Here is a 15,387-nt window from a genome sequence, read left to right as displayed (position 1 = left end):
TGTACCATATATTGTCCACCAACTCCTGTGTTTTGGGTAGCCAGTTTTTTTACTATAAAAAGTGTTCTGCAGAGATGGGAAATTCACAACACTGTCCTCTGTACTAATATCAGTTAGGGTTGGTAGACAAAGAGTGGCACATAGTCCCTGACCATCAGTACAAACTTGTATGCTCATGGAAGACTTAAAACTATTATCAACCTCCACATCCCATAGTAGACTTCCCAAAGATATATGGGAAATTACTTATGTTCATGTTAAGTTTACTGTAGTAAACAATCAAAATAAATAAGGACAGGCAGGAGAAAAATCTTAACCGGAACTAATTTTAGAACAGATTTTCACTACACTCCAATTATCAAGATTTCATGTATGGCCAGTTTAGTGAATTTTACTTATAATCAAAAAGGGTGTTTGAATTTTTTTGAATTTAAAAAAGAAATTCAAAGCACATCTTTTTAGCTAATTAAAATAATTTTCTGTCTCTACCTGTTAGTACTTTAGTTTGAAATATTTGTTAAAATATATTTTTAATGCTTACTTTAAACTCTTCTTCTAAACCAATTTTGACTACATTTGGTGTTGCATTGTGTGATGGTTGCAAGTGCTTTTCTAAAGAGGACACATCTAGTTCAGTGTCACCATAGAGGTAGTATTCAAGTAAGGCTTGATAAATGAAGGAATACTGCATCTGAAAAGAATCAAACAAGCACATTTATTAACCAAGACATTTACAATGTTTTTAGATAAAGACAATTCAAATAACTGCAGCTGGCACATCCTTTTTCAGTTTATTAACTATCTAGTTTCGTAACTTGATTCTACCATTTTTCTAAAAAGAAATAAAAAACAGTCCATAGTTACATAATCAGGAAAAAAGGCAAATTAACTGGAGTGTAAACATGGCAGTACTAATAGATAATCACAGTAGTATCAGACAGATTTATTTACTTACATCAGTTTGAACCATTTGTGGGCGCTGATTGCGGATTCTTGCTACAAACTCAAAAACATCAACCTTCTGTTCTGTGTGCATCATGTCAATCATGGCATCTATTACTATGAACGTGCCTGTCCGACCCACACCAGCACTTTGGAAGAAAACAAACACACAGCCTAAGTCAAAGCATACAGAAGTGTTTTGTTTGATTGTGCAGCAGCCTCCTCTCCCAACAAATTCTTGCTGTCATTATTTTTTCCTGGTCTTCCTCGTTTTCCTCACTTAGATAGCAAGCTCAATAACAAAGGCTAGATCATGGACATAACAGCACCTATCATACAACGTGCAATAAATGTTTGATGACAGCAGCACCCCTATTTCATGTGGACCGTTGTTATCGAGGCACAAGGATTAAGTTCATGTCTAAACTGGGATATTAACCTCGACCCTCCAATTAAAAAAAACATCCCCGTAGAATGCCCACCTAAGCAGTTCTCTCTCCTTCTCTTAAAAAAAATCTTACTGTTACTTGGAGCCAAAGTGCTCATGCTGTCAGCAAATATGTATCGAACATATGAAGTTGCCTTATACTAAGGGCCAAGCTACAAGTGACGAATGACACTTGAACGGCAAGTGGATTGAGTGGAGTGCAAGTGAACAGGGAGAAATACACTTGCCGTTCAAGTGTCATTCGTCACTTGTAGCTTCGCCCTTAGTCAGACCATTGGTCTATCAAGTTCAGTTCTGTCTACTCTGACTGGCAATGGTTCTCCAGAGTCTGAGGAAGAAATCTTTATCATCCCTTTACTGATGATGATTCCTGATCCATTTACCGGTGATGCCAAAGATTGAACCTGGAACCTTCTTTATGCAAAGACACTGTCCCACAGAATCATGGTCCCTCTTTACATGCAAGTCTGTATAAAGTAACACAATTTAAAGTGCAAACAGCTGCTTACAGAGGGACTAATGAGACTACTTTTTCACCCACAGCCTCTTCCAGCTTTGGCTGGTAAGGAGATAGACTGAGGAGGGTTCAGCTCTCCTCTTCTAAAGGTTTGCACTTTAAATCACACCCTCATATTAAAAGGAAGAGTCTACTCCAGTCACATGTAGTTTGAGCTACAGGCTAACTTTTAGTTTGCCTAGCACCATATGAGTAAGTGTGTTTCAGACAACTCAATTTATACCCTGGTGCACCACCAGAGGGCGCTGCCGCAGAGGGAAGCCCAGGCAAGGCACCATGTTCCTCCAGAAAACATGCTGTGGCAGGAAGGCCAGGCCGGGATTGGGAGGGGAACCGGTGGCAATACCAGCCCCCCGCTTTCACCCAGCTGGTATTAGGAGCGGGACAGGTGGCAATACTCACCCCCCACACCTTAACCCATCTGGTATTAAGAGCGGAAAAGGTGGCAATGCCCATCCAATGCCTTAATCTAGCTTTTATTAGGAGCGGAGTAGATCGTAATGCCCACCCCCTACCTTAGCCCAGCTGGTATTAGGAGCGGGACAAGTGGCAATGCCCACCCCTAGCACTTCCCACACCCCACATTAACCCCGCTAATATTAGGAGCGGAGCAGGTGGCAATGCCCACTGCCACCTTAACCCAGCTGGCATTAGGAGTGGAGTAGGTGGCAATGCCCGTCCAATGCTTTATCCCAGCTATTAGGAGTGGAGCAGGTGGTAATGCCCACCGCCACCTTAACCCAGCTGGTGTTAGGAGCGGGGCAGGTGGCAATACCCACCCTCTTCAGCTGTCTGGGATCAGGAGCGGAGCAGGTGGCAATGCCCACCCCCATCTTCACCCAGCTGGTATTAGGAGCAGAGCAGGTGGCAATGACCACCCCACTTCGGCCAGTTGGGATCAGAAGTGGAGCAGGTGGCAATGCCTGCCCCCTGCCTTACCCAGCTGGTATTAGGAGTGGGGCAAGTGGCAATGCCCATTTCCCCTTCACCTGTCTGTGATCACGAGTGGAGCAGGTGGCAATGCCACCCCGCCTTTACCAGCCTATATCAGGTGTGGAACAGGTAGCAAAGCTCCCCACTCGTTCATGTGACCGAGATCAGGTGTGGAGCAGGTAGCAATGCCCGTTTCCCCTTCACCCAGCTGGGATCAGGAGTGGAGCAGGTCGCAATGCCCACCCCCCTTTACCCAGCCTGTATCAGGTGTGGAGCAGGTAGCAAAGCCCACCTCCCTTTATGTGGCCGAGATCACGCGTGGAGCAGGTGGCAATTCCCACTCCCTCCTTCACCGGCCAGGATCAGTGACGGAAGAAGAGGGAATGCTTGCTTATCCACCCTCCCCTTTCTAGAGCCCGTTGTATTTTTTCCCACAATGGGCTTTGTTGTGGGAAAAACAACAAAATACCTTGAACTCAGTTTTATAATCTACAATTCTAGACCAATTCCACATTACTCTGAAACTGAAAGGTAATAAAGTATTGAAAACAGTGTCCGGTTCTACAGTATTATTATTGTGTTAAATATTAGAAGCGATAGACAGAACTGCCACTAGGGGGAACCCAATTGCTAGAATTAGTAATCAAAATTATCATCATCACTACATTTGATTTTCAGCCCTTCCTTCTGAGGAAAAGGGCACGGCATCCTTTGCTATGCATAAACGATCCTCTTGCATTCTAGTATTTTATTCAGCTCATTTGTTGTCGTGGTGCCCTATTCAAGCATTTTAAATCATAATGTGGATTCTTTTACCTCAACAAGCTAACATTAATTAGTGAGATCTTTTCTGCTGAAACACCTTGAATTCAGGCTTCACAAAATGCATATTTCTGAGTATGATCTGGAACTGATCATTTAAAATATTATTTTACAATTTATGGATCATCTTTATTTCTACAATCTGATCCAGCTCTCAGGTCTACCTTTTTCTTGGTTTCAACAGCTACTGTTATATGGGGGGAGCACTCATAAGAATACACCAAAGAGGATATAACTATATGTATACATCACAAGGAAAATTCATATGGTAAGCTATTTGTAAAATCATAGCAAGCTGCTGGAACAGGGGTTTAGCAATATTACACTGATGCACACTTCATGTGCATTACTGTATCAGAACCAAAAGGGGGAGTTACTGCTTTGATGCTGAAAGATGTTGAAGCTTCTCTGATCCTGTCTGGGCACTAGCATCTCTCTCTGAACAAGGATCATGAGAGAAGATTTTAAAAAGAAGAGAATGGCACGTATTTTCTACAGTATCATGTTTTTGCAGGTACAGACTTCTGCTACCAGCTCTTCATGAAATGCTGTTCTGGAAGGTCCCTAACCTTTAGGGGGGATCAGATGGGGAAAGTAGGAAATTCTCATGCAAAAGAAGAATGGCACATATTTCACTTTGATCTGAGCATCAATTTTAAGAAAATAAACATTACTTGAACAAAGTTTCTATTACCAGATTTGCAGCAATTCTTGACTAGAGAGATGCTAATGTTGTGTTTTATAAAATAAAGGTTTTGCTGTCTTCATTTTGGGACAATATCCTTTATGAACAATTTAACCACTAAAAATAAGGAAGTCCAACTGGTGCTGTGGCCTAATCCACTTCAATTCATTTAGTATAATGGAAAAACCTCTTCTGCCAGCGTCATGTTTTAAGGCTAGTTACCATGGGGGCAGTGTTAAACAAAATTCTCTGAATAGTCTCACTGAGAAAAGAGCAATATAAATGGAAAATACTAGAGGGTTCAAGTGAGGCTATTATAAATCTAATTCCAAATGACAAATGTTAGTCTGCTGCATCCAAAATAGCTAAGTCTTGTGATACCTGAAAGTCTAATCAATTTATTGTGGTATGAGTTTCATAAGCCAAAGTCCATCTCTTCAGATGCAAGGCCTTTGTCTTCAGAAAGCTTATGCCACAAGTGTAAGTTGGTTAGTCTATAAGGTGTCACAACACTTGTTTCTTTGTTACAAGCCTGTTTATTCAGAAATATTTCGAAGTATCTTTGGAGTGTGTTGTCTGTTAATAATCCAGTCTCTTGATCTGTGTCAGTCTGAAAAGAAATTTGTATAAACTGCTTTGTTGTTTCCATCTTACATGTTACTATATTACTAAAATCCATCACACCACTAATTATGCTTTGTATCATTCTATTTCTAGATATGGAAATTCTTTGTTTTATTCTGGTATGTATATTTATAGAACATGAAAATAATAACAGCAACAACAACTACTTCAATTTGTTCCTTTAACTACTATCCTTGCTTCCTTTGGAAGTGTATAATCTACATGGACAGCATCTTCTTTACCATCTATTTTTGAGGGTGAAGTTGTAGAATATAGCTAAAACTGATAAATTAACTGAAGTGATTCATTTCAGAGATGATAAAACATAATCAGGATAAGTTATCTCCATTAACTATATACATATGCATTATTAATAATTCTTTCACACCGTTTTTGACTCACTGATTTTGCAATGTTGTGGTTTTTATGTTTTGTTTTTACTTTTAAAGTAATAAGTAGTTTGCTTATGCCAAAGATTTTTTTAAAAAACAGTAATACTGAACTTGGAATAAACAAATTTCCTAACAGATGTTTTGATGACTGCCACTACCCTTTACTAGTCCAGTTTTTCAGAAAGCAGAGGCTGAAAAATTCCTCAGAGGAATCTGAAGACAGATTAGTAGACTGAGCATGCAAAAATCCTTTTACAAAATGGTTATCATTTCAAAAACAGACTCTGATGAGCACATTTACATATTCATACCTGCAGTGAACCACAATTGGTCCGGCATGCATAGGATTCAATGATTTTACTTTCTTTAGGAACTTGAGCATTCCAATAGGTGTGAAAGGCACTCCAAAATCAGGCCAGCTGGTGAAATGAAGCTGAGTTACAAGCCTTGGAGCTTTGCAGCCATCAGCAACCTGCTGGAGTCCCAGAAACAAATATTATGAATAGTAATATTCATTAAATATTATGAATAGTAGCAGAACAAAGATCCTTGTCCCCCCAAAAGTGAAGGTTTTCTACAAGGTCGATAAATTGGCATTTATAAGAAGATCATTGGGAGTGGAGGAAGGCACAGCCTGGAAAGAAAAGCTACAGATAGTTTCCCTTTGACTTTCCTCCCTTTCAAACCCCACTAATATTTTATTTTACATCATTTATATCCCACTATTCTCCACAATGGAGAATAGCAGCTTTCATCATTCTCCTCTCTTCAGTTTTATCCTCACAACAACCCTGCAAGGTAGGTGTGACAGGCTGCACTTAACAGCAGGTTTCCGAGGTGCAACAAAATCAGAGACCTGGGAGGGGGAGGATTAACTATTCCCTAGAATGGAAAGCTTGAGTGACTGGCTGCTCCCTCTTCATTGGTTGGTCAGTTAGAACCAGTCTGAAAGAAGTCAGTTGGTTTCTGAAAGGATTTGGAGTGACAGAGTCTGACAAGAGAAGTATTATTATTGCCCTGAGGAAAAAAACTATCTGAGAATTCCAAGTCTAAGCATCAGCATAAGCTGAAGTACACTTTACACCAGGGCTCATTTGGAGCTGGAATGCGCTGGAACGGCATTCCGGTAGATCTGAAAAGAGGTCACGTGGGTTTTGGCCCCGCCCACGTGATTCCTTTTCCTCCTGGCTGTCCTCGTCTTTAGCAGCAGGTTCTGCTGCTTTATTTTCATTTGTGACTCGTGAGGGAGAGAGAGAGGGATAGAGGGAGAGAAAATAAATGAGTGAGTGAGTGCAAGCCAAGTGGGGCTGGGCTCCAAAGGAACATAAGCTGCTTTGCATTCATTCTACTCTGCTGCTTTGTTTTCATTTGTGACTTGTGAGAGAGAGGGAGAGAGAGAGAAAATGAGTGAGTGCGTGCGTACGTGAGTGAGTGAGTGCAAGCCGGGTGGGCTGGACTTCAAAGGAAGGTAAGCTGCTTTGAATTCATTCTGCTGCTTTATTTTCATCTGTGACTTGTGAGAGTGAGTGATTGTGTGCCTGCGTGCAAGCAGGGCTGGCTCTCCAGAGGAGGGTAAGCTGCTTTGAGTTCATTCTGCTTTAAGGAAATATCTGGAAATTTTGGGGGAAAGGGGCCTGAGGGGTAGACGGTGCCTTCTGACACACTTCCAGTGATGTAAGGGGGTGTGGCATATGCTAATAAGTTGTGCTAATGAGTTATGCTAATGAATTCCTGCAGTTCTTTTTCTAGGAAATAACCCCTGCTTTACACAGACACTAGAGAACTTGGAGTGTGTTTTGGTGAGACTGATTGGGTAGTGGGTTGAGACTCCCTTTCAAGCCAAAAAAAAGAGAGGCTATATTTTCTGAAGAGAAGAAGATTAATTCTGGCCCAGTTTTTGAAGGAGGTTTGGGTCTGACGAGGACCCTGGGTCTGCTGTGAAGGAGAAATGGTTTTAGATTACTCAAGAGCTAGCAATACCCTCTAGTTTCAAGAAAACAGTGAGTTGGGTGCACGAAGAAAGTGACTAACTCCTGAAAACCTGAACTGTCATAGGAAACTTCCTGAAGAAACATTGTTGCTGTACCTAAATTATTAAGTCGAACACCTCTCACTGTTAAGAACCAAGAATATATGAAAATAAGCTTCAAGGAACTATTTTGCCTGTTACATGAAGTGTATTCTGTAATACCAACAAAATTTTACCTCTGCGTTTCCATCCCTTGACTACACTTACTCAATCCCTGCCTGTTAAATAAAGTTGCCGTTTCTTTTTGAATGTTATACAATCTCTAGTGCCATTTCCAACAAAAAGGAAGAGGTTTCCTACTATTCCTCATCAAGTTCCTGGGCTGGGCTAAAAAGCCAAACTTATATCTGTGTGTCAGAGTGGGACAAATAAAAGACTTTCAAAACCACAAATATTAACATGCTACTTGGGGCTTCTCAGTCAAAGCAGAGAAACTGAATATTGGTGGAAAAATTTGCCTCGCAGTGTGAAGAGTGAGAGGGGGGAGTTCCATTATAATAGATTAGGCTGTCTGACTGTGACAAGGTCACCCAGATAGCAAGCCACATGACAGAGTGGGGATCTGAACCTTGGTCTCCCAGATTCTAGTCTGACACTCTAACCCAGGGGTCCCCAACCTATTTGGGCCTGGGGGCACCTTTGGAATTCTGACAGAGGGTGGTGGGTGCAAGCACAAAATGGCTACCAAAAAAGGCTGCTGCTTAAGAGGAAAGGACTCTATCTAAATTGGGTTGATGAAGAGGACTTCAATCCCCGCCCTAAGCCAGCAAGCATACTTTTCTCCCCAGTGCTGCTGCTTGTGAGTAAAGGAATCTGGCTGACTTGGGAGGAGAGGCTTAGCACAAACCTTGTTTGGCCACACAGACTTTCTCAAAGGCCTTGGTGGGTGCTCACAATATGTCTGCAGGCACCCTTGCACCTGTAGTCTATGTGTTGGTGACCCTTGCTCTAACCACTACACTATACTGGCCCTTATGTAAGAAAGAGAAACTGTCCCGATGTCTGAATGGCTGAATGGGGATTTGAACCTGGGTTTCCCTGATCCTAGTATCATACTCTATCCACTACACAACATTGTCCACAAACCCTGGCCACAACACTGTTTTCTAATATCAAAACCTTTTTTTCCTGAAGAATTGACATACAATCTGAGGTAATGCAGTTATAATAATTCTGACAAAGGAAACTGTTTCAGAGTGTGGTGTAATGCATAGGAGAACGTTTGATATTTGACTAAGAACATTTGCTTGTATGTTTTGTCTGCATTTATTATTCTCTTTTTGGCATTCTCCTTTTTCACTTTCCCTGCAAGAGCCTACTATGGAGATTGGCTTCAGATCACCTTAACCTAGAACATGGGTCCCCAAACTTTCTAAGCCTGTGTGCACCTTTGGAATTCTGAAGCACGGTGATGGGCACAATTACAGAATGGCTGCTGCAAAAGGCAGAGTCAACTACAAGTTGTCAGAGAGTGGGGTTGTACATAACTTGAATAGTAACTTTTCAGCATTTCATGCTAGAAGCTCTGTTTAACTGGATGCCTTTTAAAACAAACATATTGTTTAAAATATTTTCTTGCATGCACAGCTTACCGTAGTGAAAACTCTTGTGCTGTGGTAGCAGCTGCTGTTGCAGCTTTTAAAAATTTGCACTGCCAATCAGAAGCCCTGCTGGGCAAAAGCTCTGCTTGTATCTACCCACGTTCTAAAAACAGTTGAGGGTACCAGAAAAAGTATCGACAAGCACTATGGCATCCATGGGTGGCACATTGCAGACCCCTAACCTAGAACTTACAGTCACTTGTGTTCCTCCACACAAGTGGGTAAGGAATGATCTACTCCTCACTTCAGAACCACAATATCATATAAAATTCCAAATACAATCTCACTGAGGTTTTATGCAGCAGTCTTAAGTAAACCCCTTGGCAAAGCTAAATGTCTACATGTATACAATTCTGGTATTATTTGTTTTAAAGAACACATAGACCAGGATTTTTTTTTATTATAACAGATTTAGCAGTAAGCAGATTATTACTTACTGACTGAATACAAAACTTCCGAATGGTGTAATCCACAAGGACTATACAATCCTCCACAGAAACTCGGATGTTTCCGTAAGTCCAGCATCCTTGATCAGGCCAGTATTGGAAACATTTGTCCTATGACAACATTAAGTACAAACACACAGCAAATAATGTGGAGGTGACTGAACACAAAACTATTTCAAATCTCATACCTTACATTTGTGTAGCTATGTAGATTGTATATTATTAATTTCTAAAACTGACCACGCCCACTTGTTTAAAGGTATCATAGTAAAATCAAGGTAGTAACCACCAACATGGATATATGAAGCGGACTTAGGCTGATTCCAACTATTGAACTCAGTACTATCTACTCTCACTGGCAGCAGTTCCCCAGGGTCTTAGCTCTTTCCATATATGCTTATGGAGATTTTTTACGATGCAGATGTAATGACTAGAGATGGGCACGAACCGGGAAAATGGCGGTTCATGGTTCATCGTGTTTCACGAACCATGAACCTAAACTAACTTGCCTGGTTCGTGAACTGGTTCATTCGCTTCGTCGTGTTACTTCTGGAGGCCATAGAACAGCCCCCTTGACAGTCAGAGATGCCAAACTCACAGGCTCTCCTCCAGCCACCCACCAAGTTTGGCGAAGACTGGATATTGGATGTCCAAGTTATAGACCCCCAAAGCAGGTGCTCCCAGGAAAGTTCTGCTAGATATAATGGGAGCCACAAACGCCAACTGACTTGCATTGGCTCCATTGAAATACACTGCAGCACCAAAAAGTCGCAATGGAAACGTGGGATGGAGTTAAGAGAATCTTCCTCTGAGAATGAAATGAGAGTCCTAGAGTGGAATGACAGTCCCTGGGACCAGCTAAACTTCTCTGGGGCTGGAATGATGGCCACCAGAGTGAAATGACTGTCTCTGGGAAAATATAACTGCTCTCACTTACACTGATTTCATTGAAATACATTGCAGCACCAAAAAGCTGCAATGAAAACGTGGGATGGAGTTAGAGAATCTTCCCTGGAGAATGAAATGACCAGCCCCAGAGTGGAATGACGGTTCCTGAGAGCAGAATAACTGTTCTGGGGTTGGAATGGGGACATAAGTACTCTTTGAGGGGACAGACAAGGAGATGTTCTTGGAGAGACTGGAATATTCTTTTAAAGGACAGGAGGACAGAGACAGTCTATGAGAGGAGGTTAATCTTGGGAAGGGGGAGAAGTAGATGTTCTTTGGGGAGACAGGCCTATTCTTGGACAGGAAAGGACAGACGCGATCCATGAGGGAAGGTCAATCCTGAGGGGGAAGGAGACCTTGGGGGAAGGAGAAATGTTCTTTGAAAAGACAGAAAGAAAAGACAAAGATGTTCTTTGAGAGGAAAGAAAGTTCTTGGGGGGGGGGAGATGGAAAGAGTCCTGGATGAGAGTTCTGGTGACCAGAGTCCATCTCCCCAATGGGGTGGCCAAGAGGGAAGCCTTCCACCAGCTGAATCAATCACCACAACAGGGTGGGCATTCTTGAAGGGACTCATGAGGAGGGGGTTAAATAGGGGACTGGGTGTGGGGAGGAATGTGGGCGGCAAGCGGTTGGGATGTCGAGGCCCTGGAAGGTCTAGTGGCAAGGAATTCCCAAAAGGGGGGTGAGATTTAGATCCTCCCAGAACGAATCCAGCTATGGACAACCGAGTCCCTCTACTTGGATGCAGCCAGGGGGTGGCAGGCACTGGTGGACTAGGGTACAGGAGGACTCATGGGGAAGGAGGTTAAAATTCCCCTTGTGTGTGTGAGGGGTGGGTGGGTGGGTGCATTCACACCTGGCAAGGACAGGGGGTGGTCCAGAGCCTTGACCCACCCAGACATCTTTCCATCCAGGACAGTGTTCTAAATAATAATGATATCAATAATAAATATGATATATAAAAGTATTCTGTGAGTCATCACTGGAAGAGTAGGGTTGCCAGCCTCCAGGTGGTGGGTGGAGATCTTCTGGAATTATAACTGATTTCCAGGCCATAGAATCAATTCCCCTAGAGAAAATGGTTACTTTGGAGGGTGAACTCCATGGCATTATACCCTGCTGTGGCCCCTACCCTTGCTGAACTCCCTCTCCTCCCCAAACCCCACCCTCTCCAGGCTCCCCACCCCCCACATCTCCAGGAATTTCCCAACCTGGAGCTGGCAACCTTAACTCTATGTCATTATACCTTCCTGAAGTCCCTCTCCTCCCCAAACCCCACCCTCTCCAGGCTCCCCCCCCCATATCTCCAGGAATTTCCCAACCTAGAGCTGGCAATCCTACGTGGGAGGTGATCAAAATAATAATAAAACACTCCTTAGATGAGTAACCCACTAGGCTTAGCCCCTGAGCCTGGCTGTGGAACAGAAGCAGGTGCTTCAGAGCCCTGAAGCACCAGAATGTCAAGCACAAGCTTCAAATAGCTCCCTCTGTGACTGAAAATCCAACAGCAGTTCCTCCCTGTCTACCTGCCTGCTGGAAACTGAAACCACTCGCCTGAGAGCTGGGGGTTATACTCCTTCTGCTCTCATAGAACAGAATGGGAGCTTTCTGGTTGGCAGCCAGAGCCGCCTATCAAACTTTGAAGGGCTGACATTGGTGTTCCCAGGGCTGCAGATGGTCTGCCAAAGTTCATCCCCCACCCCCTGTTGCCTAGGGAATAGATTGATTGGCTCTAGGCGGTCTGCAGCAACAAACCGAAAAACAAACAAAATGAACCATCAGAAATGCACTCCAATGAACCACTGGTCCACAAACCATGAACTGTCACGGTTTGTGACGAACTTTGGTTTGTATTTCAGTTTGTGCTGAACTGAACCTAGGATTTTCAGAATAAAAAGCACGTGCTCTGCTCATGAGCCACGGCCTCTACCCTCTGAAAACCTGTTGAAGTGGGGGCTTCTTCCCTTTCAACATCTTGCTATAGCTTGTTCTGGGTTTAGAGCTGGTTACAGGGTGGAATATTCAGACTGGAACTACTTCTTCTAGAGAACAGAGGCAAGTAATAGATTTATGCTGCCTATACACAAAGAATGATTGATAATTCTGTCAGCATTTCTCTTTAAATGCCAGCAGAGGTCATCCTTGTGTAATGAAAAAGACCATGCTTCTCACCTACTGGGATATTTTATTTTCTATGCTACATTTCTAGTTTCCAAAGATACTATGCTCAGTTTTAATTAGCTGCATAAAAAGTATGAACAGGAAAGTTAACAAGCAGACACAATAGCCCTCACTTTCTACTGCTGCAGACATGCTGGAACGTTCAACATTCATCTTGAATTTTATCAACTTTATTCTAGGAAGTAATAACATTTGCTAGAGGGGACTGTAGGCTGCATATAGCATTCTAAAAATTAGGATACAGTAAACTTTGATAGCTGAAAAATGCCAGTGCATTATGAAGAAAAAATACAATAATTTTCAATAATTTTGCTTTTTTTCTCTTTTACTATTAATTAAAAATTAAAACTACATTTAAAATATTACATTCCTATAGAAAGTCCCAGATGGGAAACTAGTACACAGCAATGCAGCAAATACACACACACACACACACACACACACACACACACACACACACACACACTTGCTAAACATTTTATAGATACAAATCCAGGAGTACAATATGAACTTCAGCTAAAACATGACTAAAGGCTGACAAAAAGAAGATTATTTCCCTCAGTTAATCACCTGTTACAATTTGTTTTGTTGAGTTAACTGCACTGCAAAAAATTTTGTCACAGACTGATGCCTAAAGAACTGGAATAGAAAGTGGTTATATTATTAATGGTCATATTTGTTATAGTCCATCTCATAACAGTCCACGGGAAAAGAAAATTAAAAGCTAACTTACTTCCTTTCTCTCTTTCACATTTGTCAACATGACAATAGTTGCAGACTTCTGTTCCCATATCATCCTCCAGAAATCATTGACTGTGTCCTGCTTAGGACCTACGTACAGCACAGAATATATATGTTCAGTCAAAAGCTATACAGAAAGCAAGTAATACCATATAATACTATACAAAAAGCAAGCAATATTGTAGATAAACCAAACCCTCTTAGCACAGTGCTGGAGATATAACCTTATGAAAACAGAGGGATTAAAAAAAACCTTTTATGCGTGCAATTACAAATGCCTGTCTCAAGCACAGCTATGTACTTCATCAAGTATACAGAAATAAAACATATCACACAAATGAAGTCTATCTGGGCTTCCTTGACAGAGCATACTCCTGTTTAAAGTTTGTAATGGCTTGAGGAACTTCAGGATGGCAATTCCTTTGGCAACTGGGTCATCAGCAGGAGATGCAACAAGACATTCTTTTTTTAAAATAGGTACTTTCTAGTGGGGATGCTTAGCAAGAGGATGGCTCGGGCTTTCACTGCTGTTATCCTGCTCATCTTGCAAGTCAATTTGGACTGCCTTCATATGATCCCAGTTCCCATATGTCTTACAGCGAACAGATTTTGTCCACAGAACTTTGGAACTCAAAATTTTCAGACTGTATTTTCCACTTACACAAAGAAGGATAAAAAATACACTTAAAAATGATACCATGGATTTCCAGTGTTCTCTGCTGCAAAGTGAAACAATTCCTGTAAAAACAGCCTGTCCCCTGCTTCTTAATGATTTCCCCTTGATGTGCTGAAACCATCATAACCTGAAATGTGGATCCCTGGGCAGTTTTGAATTCTGCATAGTCTTATTCTCGTATACTAGTCATTTGTTCTTGCTGTACTTTAGAAAGGCATACATGGGCATACAAAATTCACTGACACATTTCACACTCCCAGCATACCAAAAGATGGGGAATTAGACTTATATCTTTATTCTACCTTCAGCTCTGGCAACACTATAGGAAGACTGTTTCCTCATGACAGTTTAAAAAGGAAGAATTGAGAAGGATAACCAAATACAGAAAAGGGAAGAAGCATCTTAGGATAAAATCAAAAGAAGGCAACGCCTCCTGCAGGACGTTGTAATGGGCTCCTGCACTCCAGTTAAGAATCCAGAAATACTATACTGCATTACTATAAGTTATCACTCTGAAATCATAATCCAACTCGGTATGTCCAAGTAAGTACTGATTACAAACAGCGTAAGAGACAATGGAAGAATACATTTTTGAAATTCTTCTGCACGTGCAGATATACGAAGACAAAAATATTTTAAAAGATAAGTTTAAAATAGCAGGGCTGTGAAAACATTCAAAAGAGTTTATAGTGTAGGCATGTAGAGAGGAGTGAAATTCTAACATATTCTTCCAAGTGATCAAGATCACAGCTAAAAAGCAGGGCCCCAAGTGGTAGAATAATCTATGCACATATTCTTGCTCACATGCAGAGCTGTCTACAGAAGTTTGGCTGAATGTGCAGATATTGGGAAGCTGGGGCCAAGAGAGCTGATACTGCTCCACTATACACATATACATTGTACCTGCTTTTGAATGTCTTCACAGCCTCAGAGTAGTAATTGAGACTGGAAAATACCTTGAGCTGCTATGAATTTATTCTTTTCCTTGTAACCCTGGAGGGGAAAAAATAAATTTGTAGCCTTTCTTCTTAATATGAAATACATTTAAACAAATTTAAAATCAGTCACTCAGCCAATTTTCTGCTCACTTTAAAAAATTAATAATTTTAAACAGAGGAAGAAATTAACTTACATCTATATATGAAGCATTAATGTAATCTGAACATTGAACTCCATCTATCTGCATCAAAATTACTCTGGAATGATCATCTGACAAGAAGAGAATATAGATAATTACAATTTTAACAGAAAATACTGATGCATTGTTGAAATCTGTTTCAAATTTAGTACAGTAAAAAGTATTGTTATTCGGCATTCCCGGGGAATGGGACTTTCTGATTAATCAAATGTGCCAGAAATGTGTTCAGACTTATTGCTTTTCCCTCCAAAGAGAAATCTTCAG

At 41.5% G+C, this 15,387-nt stretch overlaps 1 protein-coding gene across 2 annotated transcripts in view; it reads right to left on the bottom strand.

The window, feature by feature from the left end:
* The window catches only part of PTPRE (protein tyrosine phosphatase receptor type E), a 166,320-nt gene that overhangs the window by 8,687 nt on the left and 142,246 nt on the right, over positions 1-15,387 (bottom strand). For both annotated transcript variants that reach the window (XM_054982792.1, XM_054982793.1), the window contains 7 exons: positions 15,118-15,194; positions 14,942-14,978; positions 13,302-13,399; positions 9,431-9,550; positions 5,675-5,838; positions 956-1,091; positions 542-691 (listed from right to left, as the gene is read on the bottom strand). In XM_054982792.1, coding sequence (XP_054838767.1) covers positions 542-691; positions 956-1,091; positions 5,675-5,838; positions 9,431-9,550; positions 13,302-13,399; positions 14,942-14,978; positions 15,118-15,194 — 782 coding nt within the window. The remainder of the gene's footprint in view (positions 1-541; positions 692-955; positions 1,092-5,674; positions 5,839-9,430; positions 9,551-13,301; positions 13,400-14,941; positions 14,979-15,117; positions 15,195-15,387) is intronic.

This window comes from Eublepharis macularius, chromosome 6, assembly GCF_028583425.1.
Source record: "Eublepharis macularius isolate TG4126 chromosome 6, MPM_Emac_v1.0, whole genome shotgun sequence".
In the NCBI taxonomy this organism is placed as follows: Eukaryota; Metazoa; Chordata; class Lepidosauria; order Squamata; family Eublepharidae; genus Eublepharis; species Eublepharis macularius.
This window is presented reverse-complemented; position numbering and strand designations above follow the sequence as displayed.